This window comes from Pongo abelii, chromosome 1 (assembly GCF_028885655.2).
Source record: "Pongo abelii isolate AG06213 chromosome 1, NHGRI_mPonAbe1-v2.0_pri, whole genome shotgun sequence".
Classification (NCBI taxonomy): domain Eukaryota; kingdom Metazoa; phylum Chordata; class Mammalia; order Primates; family Hominidae; genus Pongo; species Pongo abelii.
This window is the reverse complement of record NC_071985.2, coordinates 94,471,010-94,489,318: the sequence shown is the minus strand read 5'-3', so window position 1 is coordinate 94,489,318 and position 18,309 is coordinate 94,471,010. Positions and strand designations below refer to the sequence as shown.

The 18,309-nt window shown below is 53.2% G+C and overlaps 1 protein-coding gene across 5 annotated transcripts in view; it reads left to right on the top strand.

The window, feature by feature from the left end:
• LMNA (lamin A/C) overlaps positions 1-18,309 on the top strand; it is a 58,409-nt gene that overhangs the window by 21,991 nt on the left and 18,109 nt on the right. For 2 of the 5 annotated variants that reach the window (XM_024245455.3, XM_063727442.1), the window contains one exon: positions 11,202-11,763. In XM_024245455.3, the coding sequence (XP_024101223.2) occupies positions 11,202-11,763 (562 nt within the window). Of the gene's footprint in view, positions 1-1,083; positions 1,237-3,078; positions 3,323-10,717; positions 10,773-11,158; positions 11,764-18,309 lie in introns of those variants that run through there. The other 3 variants (XM_063727438.1, XM_063727439.1, XM_063727441.1) reach the window with 3 other exon arrangements.

Here is an 18,309-nt window from a genome sequence, read left to right as displayed (position 1 = left end):
TCCTTTCCATCGGCAGTGGCACGTCCTGCCCCTGCTGTGCCTGTGCCAACAACAGCCCACATCACAGGGCCACATCTGGCTCCATTTGAACATACCCCACCCTCCCCCCTCTTTATCCCTCAACGCCCTCCCCTGCCCAAGGACGAGAGTAGGGAGTGGCCCTCTGGACCCCCTTCTCTGGCTCCACCAGCCCTGCTCCCCTGCCCTTTCGAAGCCTCTAGTGGAGTCACTCCTTTCCTTCCCCGAACCAGGCCTCAGTTCCTGGGACATTCTGGCTCCATTCTTCAGCACACCCTCCCTCATCATATCCACACTCCTTGGCTCCCCCCTTCACAGCCCCCACTGAAGGAGGGATTGGGAAGGGGACATTTTGCAAGGTCTGAGCCCCAAGAGATGTCCCAGAGTAGAGGGAAGGTCTGACAGCCCAGGGATTTTCCCTTAGCCCAGCTCTCTGGCGTATTGCCAGCTTGGGCGTGTTGGGGGGCAGGGGTCGGGGTGATCCCAAGAGGTGCGTGTATGGAGGGGTATAGCTCAGCCTCCCAGCTGGGGTGGGGAGTGGTGGCTCAGGCCTGTGTAGGCTGGCTTTTGTTGGGGAGGAGCCTGGAAGGGCCTGCAGCTACTGGCCTCCCTCCTCCTTCCTCCTTGCTTAGCAACTGTTGTCGTCTGGTAAATATTTGCCCCAACAGGATCTGGGGCTGCAGCACTGGCGTCAGCCGAGGTAGTTGCCCCCTCCTCAATTTCTGAGCCTCACCTCTCTATTCAGTTCCCTATTCCAGAGCCCCCTGGCTTGGATTCTAAATACGGTCCTCACCCCCTCCCTCATGGTTGATTTCCTCCCCAACCTCCTCCCTGTCCCCCTTTTACTCTCCTTCATCCCCACTCATCTTCTGTGTCCAGGTCTCTCTGGTCCATCCTCCACTCCTGGATCCATTCACCAAGGGGCCTGAGTGAGGTCCCACCCCCTAAGCCACACAGGTCCTCTGCTTCTCCCCCACTACATCTCACTGGGACCCCAGCCTGGCTACGGCTAGTACGTCATTGGTGCGCAGTGAGCCCCAACATCTCTTTCCCTTCCTCCAACAGGAAACACATCTTCCACCTCTAAACCTTAGCTCCACCAAGCTCCAAGGGGAGAGAAAAGAAGGCATATGGGAATGTTTTGCTGGACCCCATACTGCACTCCCAGGCCAGGAAGCTCTGCATCTGGAAGCCAGCGCCATTTTCACCTCCTCTGGGGTAGGACTGAGGGGACCATGGCCAAGAGGAAATAGATGCCCCCTTAGCTCCTCCCTGGGTAGCCTGAGCGGGCCAGGGCCTGAGAGCATGCCAGCTTTAGCCTGTCTTCCTGTCCTTCCCAGCCAGACCCCTGTCACCCTCCTCTCCCAGTGGTTTTCTCATTACCTGTCACTGACGGAGAGCCCCTCAGAGGTCAAGGCCAAAGTGAGGTGGGCTCTTGGCGTGCTGTGCAAGCTTTGAGCTCAACCGGGAAAGAGGGCCAATGGGGTGCTCTTCTGGGGCGGGCCTGTGGGCTGGCTTAGGGATAGCGGACAGGGGAATCTGGGGAGTTGGACAAATGTGGATCTAGAAGGGAGGTGGTTGGGCTGCACGATGCCTTAAGACTCCTCCCAGCTCTGAAGTTCTACTTCTAGGCAATGAATGATGAAACGCTGGCCCAAGTGCAGTCCCTTCCCCATCCCACAGGGCGGAGACCCCGGCCATCCCCTTACCCTACTTGGCAGCCCCGCTCCCCACTCCTCCTGAGAGTGCCCCTTGCTCCACCCCAGCCGCCAGGAAATCTCCTGCAGATTCACCACCACCCTCCTGGCTGGGAGTTCACTTTCCTAGTTGACCTCCTGGCCTGAGGGCCAGAGGAGAGCTTTCAACGGGGACCCTGAGGAGTGTGAGGGCTGCACGGGCTGTGGACCCGGGTGGATTCACCAGGGAGCAAAGGAAAGTGAAGCTTCAGGGCCTCTCAGTTGCACGGGCCCTTTCAAGGCTGCAAGAGGAGCCCTGCCAAACTTTCCACACGATGCCATGTCCATAACATTTGCAAAAAGATCATTTTGTATTTCTTGAAGAGGGCCTCCCCACAAAATTGTATGCACTTTAGGTAGGATGAACAACTGTCCCTATTTTAGCATTAAAAGTCCCTTATCTGGCCGGGCACGGTGGCTTACTCCTGTAATCCCAGCACTTTGGGAGGCCGAGGCAGGCGGATCACAAGGTCAGGAGACCGAAACCATCCTGGCTAACAAGGTGAAACTCCATCTCTACTTAAAAAAAAAAAATACAAAAAATTAGCTGGGCATGACGAGTTAATGGGTGCAGCACACCAGCATGGCACATGTATACATATGTAATTAACCTGCACATTGTGCACATGTACCCTAAAACTTGAAGTATAAAAAAAGAGAACACAAGCGAGTGACAGCGCACAAGCTATTAAGTGGCCACAAAAATAGAGAAAATATTAAAAATATGTGAATCTAGAAAAAAAAAAAAAAATTAGCCGGGCGTGGTGGCAGGCGCCTGTAGTCCCAGCTACTAGGGAGGCTGAGGCAGGAGAATGGCGTGAACCCGGGAGGCGGGGCTTGCAGTGAGCCAAGATCGCGCCACTGCACTCCAGCCTGGGAGACACAGCGAGACTCCGTCTCAAAAAAAAAAAAAAAATCCCTTATCCTAGGAGACTCCTCAGTCCCCGGCAAACCCAGGGCAATTGCCCACCCTAGTTTCAGGCTCCACAAACATTTGGCCCACGCCGGGATGGGGGTGAGGGAGAAAGGGAATCCTTTTCTGCCTCACTTCCTGGAAATGTGTAGGGGCGTGAGCCATGGGGCGAGGGGGCCCTCTCTTCCAGCTCCAGTCCTGGAGTTGTGGCGCTTCTGTTTGTTTCCTTGGCAACAGGGAAAGGAAACCCCCATTTAGGAGGCCGGGGAGGCCCCAGCAACCACACACACACAGAGACACACAGACTCACACGCAGCCGCCCACACGCAGTCGCCTGCGTCAGCACCAGCCGTCAGGCCCTCGCTGCCCGCCTGCGGGGTGTGGAGTGGGGAGAATAGCCCCGCCTGAGTCCGGTCCGACTACCCGCCCCTACTGATTTGCCTGGGACGCCGCCGGCCCACATGGCCCCACCCACGCCTCTGTCCCCACCCCCCCTACCGCCCCCGGCCCCGTTCCCCCCTTAACACCTTCCCCCAGGTGGTGAGGGGCCAAAGCTGGGGGATGGACAAGAGAAAGGAAGGAGATGTCACTGCTGAATTTCTGCTGAATTTCCTTCTGCCTGCTGCCCGATTTCTATTTGACTGGCAATAGTCTGGTGTGTATTGTGACAGTTCAGGGATCCTGAGACTCACAAGTGGGGTGGCGATTTGGGCCTGGTTGGGTGGGGGAGGTGGTTTGGAATGTCGGGAATGGAGCTCCTGGGGAGACTATAGGATTTTGCTGTTGGATTGGGTTCCTTGGGATCTGGGTCGAAGAGGGAAGGAGTATATTTAATCTGGAGGCAGAAACCTGGGGTTTGGGCCTGCTTCTGTCACTTATCAGCTGTGTGGCCTGAAGACAATCAGTTAGCCTGCCTAAGCCTGTCTCCTGAGCTGTAATATGCACATAATGGTGCTTGCCTGTGCACCTTAAAGAAATTTGAGAAGGCTAAGGTAGTAACCTTGATTGTGAAAGGCTTGTCACCTGGGGGACCGGGGCAGGTGGGAGGGCTTGGTTACTACTTATTATCCAGTCGCCCCTCCAGCCCGGCTGGCTCAGTGAGCCCAGCAGCCAATTCCCGACTTTGTAGGAACCCATGCCAGTCCCTAAGTGGACCAGCTCTTTGACATCTGTCCAGTGTGGCTGCCCTGTCTCCCGTGGCAGCGTGGCACTGAGCTGCAGTGCTGTCTTGGAGGTTTTGGCCCTGCCTGGCTGTATGACTTTGGGCAAATCTTTCCTCCTCTGTCCTCAGAATTCCACTTATAAAGAAAGGGGCTTATTCCTCAGAGCCCAGGGGCCTCCTGGAAGTGGGCTGGGGGGATCAACCATGCAGGGGCCTCAAGCTCCCTAAGTAGAGAAGCTCTGCCTCTGTCATTTAGTAGATTGTGCTTTTTGGGTGAGATTTCATTTGAGTGAGGGGGATCTCTGACTTTACAAATAGCTGTCATTCACTTGCTCCATCTAAGGGCCCACTTCTCACCCAGCATCACCTATGAGCCTGCCTCATTCCCCCTTGCTGAGCCTGGGTGAGACGAAATCTACTCAGCTGTGCTACCTCAGGTCAATTACAACCTCGTGGAGTTTGGGTTGTTGTTGTTGTTTTTTTTTTTTTTTGAGATGGAGTCTCACTCTGTCACCCAGGCTGGAGTGCAGTGGCGCGATCTCCTGCCTCAGCTCCCTGAGTAGCTGGCATTACAGGTGCGTGCCACTATGCCCAGCTGATTTTTTGTATTTTTGGTAGAGATGGAGTTTTACCATGTTGGCCAGGCTGGTCTTGAACTCCTGACCTCAAGTAATCCACCCACCTCCCAAAATGCTGAGATTACAGGTGTGAGCCACTGCTCCCAGCTGGAATTTGGGTTCTTGACACATAAAATGCAGATAATAATACCTACCTCAAAAGATTGAGGTGAAGATTAAATGGGATCACCTCCGTATAGCCCCTAGCCTGGTTCCTGGCACATGGCAGCCACTTAAAGAATGGGCACGGTCTTCCACTGTCAAGGTTATAACTATCACCTGCACACAAGTGACTCTGCACTTCAATCATTGTTTAATACCCTGTAGTCAAAGGATAAGACCTTCCCTCAAGAACTCACTATAAAGAGATTCCCAAACCATGTCCTAGAATCTCCACGTTACCTCCACCTCCTCAGACCCTCCTCCAAAGAGTCGCCTCTCTCTGACTCCTACCTGTCCAGGGTTCTAGCCACCTGTAAGATCTTGGCTTTCCGATTCAGGCAAACTTGTATTAAAATTTCAGTTCTGGTCGGGCGTGGTGGCTCATGCCTGTAATCCCAGCACTTTCGGAGGCTGAGGCAACCAGATTCACCTGAGGTCAGGAGTTACATGGTGAAATCCCGTCTCTACTAAAAATACAAAAAAATTAGCTGGGCTAATTTTTTAGTGGTGCATGGTTGTAGTCCCAGCTACTCGGGAGGCTGAGGCAGGAGAATCGCTTGAATTCAGGAGGTGGAGGTTGCAGTGAGCTGAGATCGTGCCATTGCACTCCAGCCCAGGCGACAGGAGCGAAACTCCATCTCAAAAAAAAAAAAGAATCCAGTTCTGTTACTAACCATATGACCTTAGACAAGTGATTCTCAATAGGGTGTAATTTTATCCCCCAGGGGATGTTAGGCAATGCCTGAAGATATTTTTGATTGTCATAACTGGGAGTGGAAGTGCTACTGGCCTAAAGTCGGGAGAGGCTAGGGATGTTACAAACCATCTCAGAGTACAAAGAACCTTCTCTGACAACAAAGAATTATCTGGCTCAAAATTCAGTAGTGCCAAGGTTGAGAAACCTGACCTTAAATGAATAATTTAACCTTTCTGGGCTTCAGTTTCGTCATCTGTAAAATAGGGCTATTAATAGTATCTACCTTGTAGAGCTAGTGTATTGGTCCAACAAAATAATGCAAGTATCTAGTGCCTAATAATAAAGGTAGTCCATAAATATTCCCTACACTAATCGTTCTTAGCATGCCTCTGGAATCCCTCCTGGCTTCATCACTGGGCTGAACCCACCCGACCCTAGCTGGGCTTATTTCTTGCCAAGGCCAGTGCTCCTGACTCTTTCTTCACTGGTCTTGATGCTTTTCTTCTCTCCTTAACCTCAAGGCCTATCAAGCAGCTGGAAGTCTCTCCCTCAGGCCCCATCCCAGCACCAGGCCCCTGCCCCCACCTTCCACTTCTCCCTTCCCGTCTCTCTTCCCCTCCTTTCCAGCCTTACCTCTAGTGGCTCCCCATGCCCCTCGGCAGGTCAGAGCACACTCAGCTCTTTCCCACTTCAGCACCTCTGCATAGACTTCCTCCAGCCAGAGTGGCAGAAGACAGAGAAGCATGTCCAGGATTTGGACCAGACTACCTGGTCCCAGTTCTGCACTGGGCCTGTTACTTGCCGCCTAGTTTTAGGAAAGTCAGCCTGATCTGCAAAGCAGGGAAATAATTTCCAACCCACGAGGTTGTTCTATGGACCCAGTTGAGAATGTATGAAAACATGCAACAACTATAAAGATTGTTAAAATGTAAGTTATTCACTGTGTGAGCATTATTCTGCTAAATGTGTGCATGTGTATGTATGTATATGTGTGTGTGTGTATATATACATATACACATATATATGTAATTTTTTTTTTTGAGACAGGGTTTCACTCTTGCTCAGGCTGGAGTGCAGTAGTGCAATCACAGCTCACTGCAGCCTCGACCTCCCAAGCTCAGGTGATCCTTCCATCTTAGCCTCCTGGGTAGCTGGGACTACAGGCACGTGCCACCACCCCCAGCTAATTTTTTTTTTTAAGAGATGGGGTTTCGCTATGTTGGCCAGGCTGGTCTTGAACTCCTGGGCTTAAGCAATCTGCAATCTGCCTGTCTCGGACTCCCCAAGTATTGGGATTATTAGCGTGAGCCACCATGCTCAGCCTCTGCTTTATATTTTTATTTCCATAGCTCCTACCGTGTTCTAACGAACTATAACTTTGTCTTTGGTTTATTGACTATCTCCCTCCACTAGAATGTCAGCTCCATAAGGGTACGAATTTTTGTCTGTTTTATTCACTGCTGTATCCCTGGTGTCTAGAATAGTTCCTGGTATATAGTAGATGTTCAGTAAATCTTTGTTGAATGCATGAATTCTCTATGTATAAGGCAATTCTCTAAAGCCCCTAAATCTACCTTCTCCAAGAAGCCCTCCTTCAAATGTATGTAACCTTATTTAGTTATTGCATATCCCCATTTTACAGATGATGAAACTAACGCTGGAAAAACTTGTCCAGAGTCACTGACCTGAAAAGTGGCAAGGCCAGATGCATTTGTTTATCCAAGAAACCCTGAGAGGGCTGGGCATGGTGGCTGGCATCTGTGATCCCAGCACTTTGGGAGGCTGAGATGGGAGGATCACTTGACTCCAGGAGTTCAAGACCAACCTAGGCAACATAGTGAGACCCCATCTCTTAAAAAAATAAAGAGGCTGGGTGCGGTGGCTCGTGCCTGTAATCCCAGCACTTTGAGAGGCCAAGGCAGGTGGATCATCTGAGGTCAGGAGTTTGAGACCAGCCTGGCCAACATGGGGAAACCCTGTCTCTGCTAAAAATACAAAAATTAGCCGGGTGTGGTGGTGGGTGCCTGTAATCCCAGCAACCCGAGAGGCTGAGGCAGGAAAATCGCTTGAACCTGGAAGGCAGAGGTTGCAGTGAGCTGAGATTGTGCCACTGCACTCCAGCCTGGGCAACAGAGCGAGACTCCAGCTCAAAAAAAAAATAGAAACACCGAGTGCCTGCTGTGTGCCAGGTATTAGGCCAGGTGTTAGGGAGACAGATGACCAAGACTTGGTCCTTTCTGTCCCTCACAGCACTTTCAGGAATGGGGGTCACAGAGGAAACACTAGGATGCTATAAGAACACAGAGGAGCCCCCCCACCCCAATCAAGGTCATTGGTCTTCAAGATAAAGTGCCTAGGCCTGGTGCAGTGGCTCACGCCTATAATCTCACACTTTGGGAGGCTAAGGTGAGGGGGCACTTGAGGTCAGGAGTTCGAGACCAGCCTGGCCAACATGGTGAAACCTCGTCTTTACTCAAAATACAAAAATTAGCCGGGCGTGGTGGCACGTGCCTGTAATCCCAGCTACTCAGGAGCTAAGGCAGGAGAAGCGCTTGAACCCGGGAGGCAGAGGTTGCAGTGAGCTGAGATTGTACTGTTGCACTCCAGCCTGGGTGACAAGAGCAAAACTCTGTCTCAAAAAAAAAAAAAAAAAAAAAAAAAAATGCTCAAACCGTCCGGTGGACCCAACCACTGCTTCTGATTTCACTCATGCATGCTCCAGCTCCCAGATTTCTGGGATCCCTTTGGAATTCATCCAATTCAGAGTCCTCCACTGCTCTTTAATCATTTGTGCTTGTTGGTTTTGCTTCTCCCTCTGTCTTCTCCACTAGTGGGAGTCTCCCTTGAGAGCAAGCATAGTATTGCTATCACCCTGTGGCATAGTGTGCAGAACTCTTGCACACCCAGGAGCTCAGTCCCTGTCTTTGATAGCCACTCTGCCCATACTACAGGTAAGAAAACTGAGGTCCAGAGAATTCAGTAGCAGATCTAGCATCACTTAGCAGTTAAGAGGTAGGATTAGAATGTGGTCACCCTCTAGCCACCACCCCCATCACCTCTCACCTCCAGCAGGCTCAGCTCCTCTGGACCTGGCTGCTGCTTCTGGGTTGGTGATTTTTGCCCTGGCAAAGGGAGAGCAGACTTATGACATCTGGGGTCCAGAGTTAGGATTGAATATTCAGGATAAAGGTTCACTTTGAAGTTCAGATTTAGGATTGAGGCCATTTTGGTGGTGGTGGCAGGGAACCTTTAGAAAGAGCTTGGAGTGAAATTTGGGGTGAAAGCCCTCCTTCTTTCTCCTGCACCTTTTCCACAAGATGGGGAGGTCTGGCCAGACACAGTGGCTCACACCTATAATCCCAGAGCTTTGGAAGGCTGAGGTGAGGATCATTTGAGGCCAGGAGTTATAGACCAAATTGGGCAACATAGCAAGACTCCTTCTCTATCATGATAGCCTATAGTCTCAGCTACTCACGAGGCTGAGATAAAAGAATCACTTGAACCCAGGAATTCAAGGTTGCAATGAGCTATGATCCTGCCACCGCACTCCAGCCTGGGTGACAGACCAAGATTCTCAAAAAAAGAGGGGAGAGGTCTAGGACAGGAAGGGTTAAGTGTGGTTTAGCTTTCCCAGCCCGAAAAGGAAGCCAGGCCAAGCAGCTGGGTAAGGGAAAAGCGGGCACTGAGTGCCAGGGAGGGGCTGAGGCAGCGGGAACAGCATGAACCCTTCCCTCATGTTTCACTGGCTTACCCCTCCTGCCTCTGCTTCTGGTGTAGAGAAGAAGAAGACTTTTTATTGTCTGGGAAGCTGAGGGTGGGTGCCACGCCCTGGGGGAGAGAAGCCATATTCTGGGCCCCCTCATCCGGGTGCATCCCTAGTGCTCACCATGCGCCCAGGCACCCTCACTGAGATGAGAACTTTCCTTGTTCCCCTCCCCTAATAACCAAAGTTCCTGCCTTAATCCCACTCCAGTCCCTCATCCACCCTGAGGCCAGGCTTCAGAACCCAGAAGTGAGGGCCTGTCCAGCCCTGCTTTCCTTGTATTTGAGAGAAGCCCTGATATCTTGGAGCTGTACAAGGTAGCAACATAATTTGATTTCCCTGCTTGCTCATCGGAGGATAAGCTGTGGGAGGCAGTTGGGCAGGGCATGCAGGCAGATGGGGCCCAGGCCTCAATGCTGTCACCTCTTAGAGACGATAAGGTGGGCTGGGTGTGGTGGCTCACATCTGTAATCCCAGAACTTTGGGAAGCTGAGGCGGGCAGATTACCTGAGGTCGGGAGTTTGAGACCAGTTTGGCCAACATGGTGAAACCCCATCTCTACTAAAAATAAAAATAAAAAAAAAATTAGCTGGGCATGGTGGCGGGTGCCTATAATCCCAGCTACTCAGGAGGCTGAGGCAGGAGAATCTCTTGAACCCAGGAGGTGGAGGTTGCAATGAGCTGAGATCATGCCACGGCACTCCAGCCTGGGTGAGAGAGCAAGACTTCATCTCAAAAAAAAAAAAAGAAAAATAGAGGGTGAGGTGGCTGGTGGGACCAGGATAGGGGCCAGGATGAGGGGAGGGGAGTGGAAGGCTTATCAAAAGGGTCCTTGGTGAGGCCTGAGGATGGAGGCTCCAGAGCCTGAGGTAGCGAACCCTGAGGACCTGAGTGATCTCGTTTTGTGAGAGAACGTGGCCCCTCCCCAGAGCCAGCTGCAGAATGGACCTGGCCAGAGAGGAAAGTAGAGATGAGATGAGTATGGTGCTGGCCTTTGCAGCCAGCAAGGCTGTGGGGTCTTTTCTGTTCCTGTTGCCCACTACCTTCTTGCCCCCCACTACCTTCTTTCTGGCTGAAACCAGGATAGAGACCCAACATTGGCTGTCCAGCCCCCAGCCCTGCTCCCCCTTTCAGGCCCCTCTGGGAACCACAGAAATCTGGGACCTAGTGTTCTGGCAACGTAATGAATGCACGCACAGCTCTGGTATCTGTTTTAAATTATCCATTAAAATAAGTACAGTTCTGGGGGAAAAAAAATAAGTTGACTGGGTGGGGTAAGCAGTAGAAAGGGACTGAAGGGGGAAGGAACCCAGGCAGTGCTTGGGTCCAAAGGAAGGGGACAGGAGATGGAAGGGGGCAGTGCCTGGCTCCTATTCTTGGCCTTCTTTAGGGGACTTCTTTAGGGGACTGTGGCTTGTTGCTTGGGTCTAAAAACGAATGCTTGGCTTTGAAGAGAGATAGATTGGGGCAAAAGAAAGAAAAAAAGGGACCCCCAAATTCCTTGATCCCTGGCCCCAAACTGGGGGCATAAAGGAACTCAGGTTCCAGAACTTTGCTCCCCCCAGGGAACCCAGGCATTCCTTCTCCACCCCACTCCTGGCACACTGAGATGCAGCTCTGAATGGGCTGCCCACGTGTGGAGGGGGGTTGGGGTGACTCACTATTACTACTGGGAGGACAGGGGGAGCCAGTGGTGGAAGAAGGGTGAGTCACACTGATGGGCACCAGCCTCAGCCCTCCCCCCCAATTTCCTGGCTCCCAGCCCTGCCTACCTGACCCTCTCCCTTGCTTTGCACCCACTTCCCTCTCTTTCTCCCCGATCCTTTTGCCCACCCACTCTCGCTCCTTGGGTCTGCCCTCTAGCCCAGAAGGTCTGAGGCAATGGGGGCAAGCTTGGAGCCGGCAGTGCTGAGCAGGCAGGAGCCAAGAGAGGGGAAGCTTAAGCCTCACGCAGTTAGGGGTGCGCTGGAGAGGGTGGGGCCCGACTCCGCCACACCCCAACGGTCCTTCCCCCTCCTCACCACTCCCGCCCCCACCCCCAGTGGATCTGGGACTGCCCCTTTAAGAGCAGTGGCCCCTCCTCCCTTCAGAGGAGGACCTATTAGAGCCTTTGCCCCGGCGTCGGTGACTCAGTGTTCGCGGGAGCGCCGCACCTACACCAGCCAACCCAGATCCCGAGGTCCGACAGCGCCCGGCCCAGATCCCCACGCCGGCCAGGAGCAAGCCGAGAGCCAACCGGCCGGCGCACTCCGACTCCGAGCAGTCTCTGTCCTTCGGCCCGAGCCCCGCGCCCTTTCCGGGACCCCTGCCCCGCGGGCAGCGCTGCCACCCTGCCGGCCATGGAGACCCCGTCCCAGCGGCGCGCCACCCGCAGCGGGGCGCAGGCCAGCTCCACTCCGCTGTCGCCCACCCGCATCACCCGGCTGCAGGAGAAGGAGGACCTGCAGGAGCTCAATGATCGCTTGGCGGTCTACATCGACCGTGTGCGCTCGCTGGAAACGGAGAACGCAGGGCTGCGCCTTCGCATCACCGAGTCTGAAGAGGTGGTCAGCCGCGAGGTGTCCGGCATCAAGGCCGCCTACGAGGCCGAGCTCGGGGATGCCCGCAAGACCCTCGACTCAGTAGCCAAGGAGCGCGCCCGCCTGCAGCTGGAGCTGAGCAAAGTGCGTGAGGAGTTTAAGGAGCTGAAAGCTCGGTGAGTTCGCCCAGGTGGCTGCGTGCCTGGCGGGGAGTGGAGAGGGCGGCGGGCCGGCGCCCCTGGCCGACCGCAAGAAGGGAGTGAGAGGGCCTGGAGGCCGATAACTTTGCCATAGTCTCCTCCCTCCCCGGAACTGCCCCCAGCGGGTGACTGGCAGTGTCAAGGGGAATTGTCAAGACAGGACAGAGAGGGAAGAGGTGGTCTCTGGGAGAGGGTGGGGGGGATATAAGGAATGGTGGGGGTATCAGGGACAAGTTGGGGCTGGGGCCGGCCTGAATTCGGTCAGATTAGGATTTGCCAGCTATTTGGAGCCGGGGGGAGGGGCTTGAGCAAAACAGAACTAGCCCTGCCAGCTCGAAGAACTCTGGGCACCCAGGACACATCGGAGTGGCAGAAAGGGTCCTGTTAGAACTTTGTTGGAGGGCTTGGCACTGTGCCAGCTTTGCCCAAGCTGGCTCTGAACACATGATGCCCACTAAGACATAACTCCCAAGTTGGCATCTGTCCAGTGTGTTGGAGCGAGGTCAGGAAGGCAGGGCAATCCCCCTTTTCCCTCCCAAGGGCTTGGCGGTGGCCCCCTCGGCATGACCTTGTCCTGGGTTCTAAGGGTTGGGAAGATCTCCCTCACTCTGCCACTCTGCGTGTCTGGGACCTTCCTTGGGCGCTGACAGGCCCACCAAAAGAGCTCCGGGAGATGAGAGATCGGCTCCCCCGCAGCTCCCACAGCCCTTGGCCTGCTTGGCCCAGGAATGCAAGGGAGGGAGGGAGGCAGAGGGCAGAGGCTCCCAGCTCAGGAAGTTGTGTTATGCCCAGGTCTGGCCGCACTTCTCCCTTGGCCCTCCGCCTAGTGTCTTCGAGGGTTGGGGGCACTGTCCTTCCCTCCCTGGGGTGAGCCACTTTCATTTTCCCAGCCAGGCTAGGCAGTCTTTGCTCGGGCCCATCCTCTTAGCTGCTGACGTTAGATCTTTGTCTTATTGAAGTGCTGGAATACAGTGACATTTTTGAAATCCAGCCGTTGGAAGATTCAGGCCACTCCCACTTTACCCACCCCTGCCCCACCCTACCCCACCCTACTCAACTGCACCTTCTTCTTTTCTAAAAAAGCCTTTGGGAGCTTGGAAGTATAGGCCCTCCTCTTCCAGCCACATCAGAATTTGTTTCCCTTCTTCCTGCCTTCCCTTTCTCTATGCAGACCCAGGCCAAGAGCACTAAGGATGCTTGGAGATCCGTAAAGGGCTGTTGGCTTTGACTTCTTCTCTCCCTTTTGTCATCTACTCCAAACTTCTGCTCTTCCTAGAACCCTTTGCTAGGGGTGGTTTTGTTGCCCAGGCTGGAGTGCAATGGTGCAATCTCGGCTCACTGCAACCTCCGCCTCCCAGGTTCAAGTGATTCTCCTGCCTCAGCCTCCCGAATAGCTGGGATTACAGGCATGTGCCACCATGCCGGGCTAATTTTGTATTTTTAGTAGAGATGGGGTTTCTCCATGTTGGTCAGGCTAGTCTTGAACTCCCAACCTCAGGTGATTCACCCGCCTCAGCCTCCCAAAGTGCTAGGATTACAGGCACGAGCCACCACGCCAGGCCCATCACCCTTCTTTCTGAAGAGTCAATGGAAGTTGTGTGTAGGAAGACAGGCTCAACCATTTTTTTTTGTTTTTTTTTTTTTGAGACAGGGTCTCACTCTGTCACCCAGACTGGAGTGAAGTGGTGCGATCTTGGTTCACTGCAACCTCTGCCTCCCAGGCTCAAGAGATTCTCCTGCCTCAGCCTCCTGAGTAGCTGGGATTACAAGCGCGTGCCACCACACCCAGCTAATTTTTTTTTTTCTTTTTTCAGTAGAGATGGGGTTTCACCATGTTGGCTAGGCTGGTCTCAAACTGCTGACTTCAAATGATCCACCCGCCTCGGCCTCCCAAAGTGCTGGGATTACAGGCATGAGCTACCATGCCCGGCCATCAACCTTTATTTTGTTTTTTTGAGATGGAGTCTCGCTTTGTTGCCCAGGCTGGAGTACAGTAGTGTGATCTCAGCTCACTGCAACCTCTGCCTCCCAGGTTCAAGCCATGCTCCTGCCTCAGCCTCCCAAGTAGCTGGAACTACAGGTGCCTGCCACCACACCCAGCTACTTTTTGTATTTTTAGTAGAGACGGGGTTTCACCATGTTGGCCAGGGTGATCTTGAACTCCTGACCTCAAGTGATCTGCCTGCCTCAGCCTCCCAAAGTGTTAGGATTACAGGCGTGAGCCACTGCGCCTGGCTTCTTTTTTTCTTGAGATAGGGTTTCACTCTGTTACCCAGGCTGGAGTGCAGTGGCAAGGTCATGGCTCACTGCAGCCTCTACCTCCCTGGCTCAAGCCATCCTCCCGCCTCAGCCTCCTGAGTAGCTGGGACCACAGGCAGGCACCACCACCCACAGCTAATGTTTTTGTATTATTTTGTAGAGATGGGGTTTTGCCATGTTGCCCACGGTCTTGAACTCCTGGGTTCAAGCAATCCTCCTGCCTCGGCCTCCCAAAGTGCTGGGATTACAGGGCGTGAGCCACTGCACCCAGCCTCAAATTTTATTTCTGCTGAAAGAGAGCACACCTGTCCTTTTCTTTATTTTTATTATATTTTTCAGAGACAGGGACTTGCCCTGTTGCTCAGGCTGGAGTGCAATGGTACAATCATAACTTGCTGCAGCCTGGAACTCCTCCTGGGCTCAAGCGATCCTCCCGTCTCAGCTTCCAGAATAGCTGAGACTAAGGGCAGGCACTACCACGCTTGGCTAATTTTTTTTTTTTTTTTTTTTGCTTTTTGTTTGTAAAGATGGAAACTTGCTATGTTGCTCAGCTGGTTCCAAAGTTTTGGCCTCAAGCAATCCTTCTGCCTCGGCCTCCCAAAGCACTGGGATTACAGTCATGAGCCACCAGGCCTGACGCCAGTCCTGTCTTTTTTCTACTAGTGATATGAACAATTTAGTTAGCAAGACAGATAGGAAGCAAGGAAGGGGAGACCCAGAGAATTCGTTGCATCTAAACTAGTCCACTCATCTACCAAAGCCCTGTGAAGGACATTTTTAGCAGTTTTAGCAGTTTTCTGGTCAAAACTTTGATCGGGAAACAGGTTGAGTGGATTCGATAGTCTCTTGCTCACCCAGCCACGCCAGTTTGTCTCCTCTGCCTCTTAGTGCAGCTGTCCAGGCCTGGGACACCAGGCGGGTATGTGCGCACGTGGGGCAGGGCGGGGGTGGTGTGTGTACTTGTTATATTTAGCCACCTGCCTCTGTTCTCCCCCACTGATCCTGGCTGGGAAGGCTGGGCTTCCGGAAAAGAGAGGTGGATTTGCACACCTGGATCCCAAGCTGATAGAAAGTGGGGTGAAGACAAAGGGGACTCAGACTGGGGTGTCTGTCCTCTTCTATGTCCACAGTAGAAGGAGCCAGGATTGGTCACTCCCTGCTGGGTCTGCTGTGCTCAGGGTGAGGTAGAGTAGTGGGTAGAGTAAAGAATTTGGGAGAGGAAAAAAGGCATTTTCCCAACCCCTCCCACCAAAGCCTAGAGAGAAGGTGTTGTCTGGTTTAATGTTTAATTAGAGCTCAGAGTTCAGGGCCAGATTTGGAGTTGGGATGGAGAGTTGTTTTTAAGACCCTGTAGCAATTTTTGACCCAACCTGGGTACCTCAACCACACTCAGGAGTTTGGGGGACCTTCTGTTGGGCTGGATTATAGGCTTCAAGAAGAAACCCCTTTCCCCAATACTCTCTCTCTCCTTTTTTTGAGACAGGGTCTCGTTCTGTTGCCCAGGCTGGAGTGCAGTGGCGTGATCACAGCTCACTGCAACGTCAACCTCCCAGGCTCTGGTGATTCTCCCGCCTCGGCCTCCTGAGTAGCTGGGATTACAGGTGTGTGCCACCATGCCCAGTTAATTTTTTTTTTCTTTTTTTTTTTGAGATGGAGTCTCGTTCTGTTGCCAGGCTGGAGTGCAGTGGTGCGATCTCGGCTCATTGCAACCTCCACCTCCCGGGTTCAAGCGATTCTCCTGCCTCAGCCTCCTGAGTAGCTGGGACTACAGGCACACGCCACCATGCCCAGTTAATTTTTGTATTTTTAGTAGAGATGGGGTTTCACCATGTTGGCCAGGGTGGTCTCAATCACTTTGGCCTCCCAAAGTGCTGGGATTACAGGTGTGAGCCACCGTACCCGGCCACTAATTTTTATATATTTTATAGAGATGGGGTTTCACCGTGTTGCCCAAGCTGGTCTCGAACTCCTAGGCTCAAGTAATCCACCTGCCTTGGCCTTGGCCTCCCAAAGTGCTGGGATTTATAGGCATGAGCTACCTACCGCACCTGGTACCCCCTGCCCCTTCTCTGTCTCTTTCTAGTCTGTAGCCCAAGGGATTTGGATACCCAAGTGCAGGCAGAATGGGAAGGTTGTAAGCACCAGGGAAGCCCATCTGGAGTCCAGGCTTGCAGCTGGGCCCCACCCCAGGCAAGGCAGCTGGGTGGATGACTCAGATGCTGCCCCCTCCCTCCCACCCTGGGGGCTTTACAGAAGACAGCAGGAGACAGGGTGGCGACAGCAGTTGTCTTAAAGGGAGGAGTGGTGGTCTGAATGTCTACATCTTCTGCCCCCCTCCCCATTGCATCCTGGAGTCCCTTGCCTGGCTCCTTCCTGAGACCCTCTGGTGGTGTCTGGACACATAGCTCTCTCTGGACAGGCAACATGCACAAGTAATTAGAATCCAGAGTTGAGTTCAGAGTTATGGATTGGGCTGCAGGATAGTGCCAGGGTCTGTGTCTTCCCACGTGAAACTGATGGAGGAAGGCTGAGTCAGAAGTGGGGAGATCCCAGGCCCACAAAGCAGAAGCGCTACTTCCACCCAACAAGGCCCTGGTGCTTGACAACTTCCTGGATTGCCCACTGTTGCAGCCCCAGTGTGGACAGGCAGGGAGATGGAGGCTCCAGTTCATGTAGGCTCTGATCAAGACAAGAACAGCAGAGGCCACAGAGGCACAGAGGCTTGTCCCATGTCACACAGTAAAGGGGTGATAGGTCAGCACTTGAGCACAGGCCTTATGACTTCCAGTTGGGTGTGCTCTTACCATTAAGCCTCACTTCTCTAGCTTGGGGAACAGGTTGGAGGGAGGATCTAGAGGGTGAAGTAAGGTGAAGTCAGGTAGCTGAGGCTCACTTCTGCAGCCTGGAAATTCTGCTCTGGGGCCAGTGACACCTTAATGCTCTATGGCCATACTTCGTGGCTCATGCCTGTAATCCCAGTGCTTTGGGAGGCTAAGGCAGGAGGATCACTTGAGGCCAGGAGTTTGAGACCAGTCTGGGCAACATAGCAAGACCCCCTTCTGTACAAAAAAATTAGCCGGTCAACACCTGTAGTCCAGCTGCTCGGGAAGCTGAGGTGGGAGGATCACCTGAAGCCAGGAGTTTGAGGCTATTGTGAGCTATGACTGCACTACTGCACTCTAGCCTGGGAGACAGAGAAAGACCCTGTCTCTGAAAAAGAAAAAAAACAAAACAAAACTCTACTGTCCTGCAGGGCCTGTTAGCATATGATCGATAGCCTTTGCTCCAGCCTATACCTGGACCCAGGACCCCTGCCAGCTCCTCGATCGTGAGATGGTCAGAGCTCTGGGAGGCTGGTGATTCTTGTCTTGAGACTATCTTGAGACTTGTCATGGGAATTGTCCACCCGGATTGAAAGGAAGCTGTGCCTTTTGGCAGACCCATTAGGTTAATGGGGTTGGAGACCTTTGAGGATGCATGGGCCCCGGGCTTTATCTGAGGGTACCTCCGGGTGTTACCTCTCCAACCCTCCACCACCAAATCCATTTTTTTTTTTTGACACTCTTGCTCTCTGGCCCAGGCTGGAGTGCAGTGGCATGATCTTGGCTTACTGCAATCTCCACCTCCCAGGCTCAAGTGATCCTCCCACCTCAGCCTCCCAAGTAGCTGGGACTATAGGCACGTGCCACATGCTCGGCTAATTTTTCTATTTTTAGTAGAGACCGGGTTTCACCATGTTACTCAGGCTGGTCTTGAACTCCGGGGCTTAAGCAATCCACCCACCTTGACCTCCCAAAGTGCTGAGAGCCACTGAGCCTGGCCCAAATCCACATTCTGATTCAAAGGGAAAGAAGGGTGCAGCTAAACCTGGGGGGTGAGAAGTACTTAAAGAGCCCAAGAGAAACAAAAGAGAGGATAATTCCTCACTAGGACCCCCTATTGCCTTCCCACTATTGGTGCCCTTGCTTGGCACTTCCCCTGGCCTCCAGGAGTCTGAGACTTACTCTTCCATGGATGTGCCCATTGCCCCCACTTCCAGGTCCACCCTTCAGTGATTCAGTAGCTTAGTGTCTGTGCTGAAACCTAGGACAGCTGGATGGACAACTGGTAGATCCCTTCACCTACCAACCGTGCTTTCTGCTCCCCTCCCCCTTGCTTCCCTCCTCCCCAGCCCCTCGCCACCCCTAGCAGCTGCAGCAGCCAAGACTAAGTCTTCAGAGGCCCAGACACAAGGGCAGGGTTCATTCCATTCTCACCTCCTTG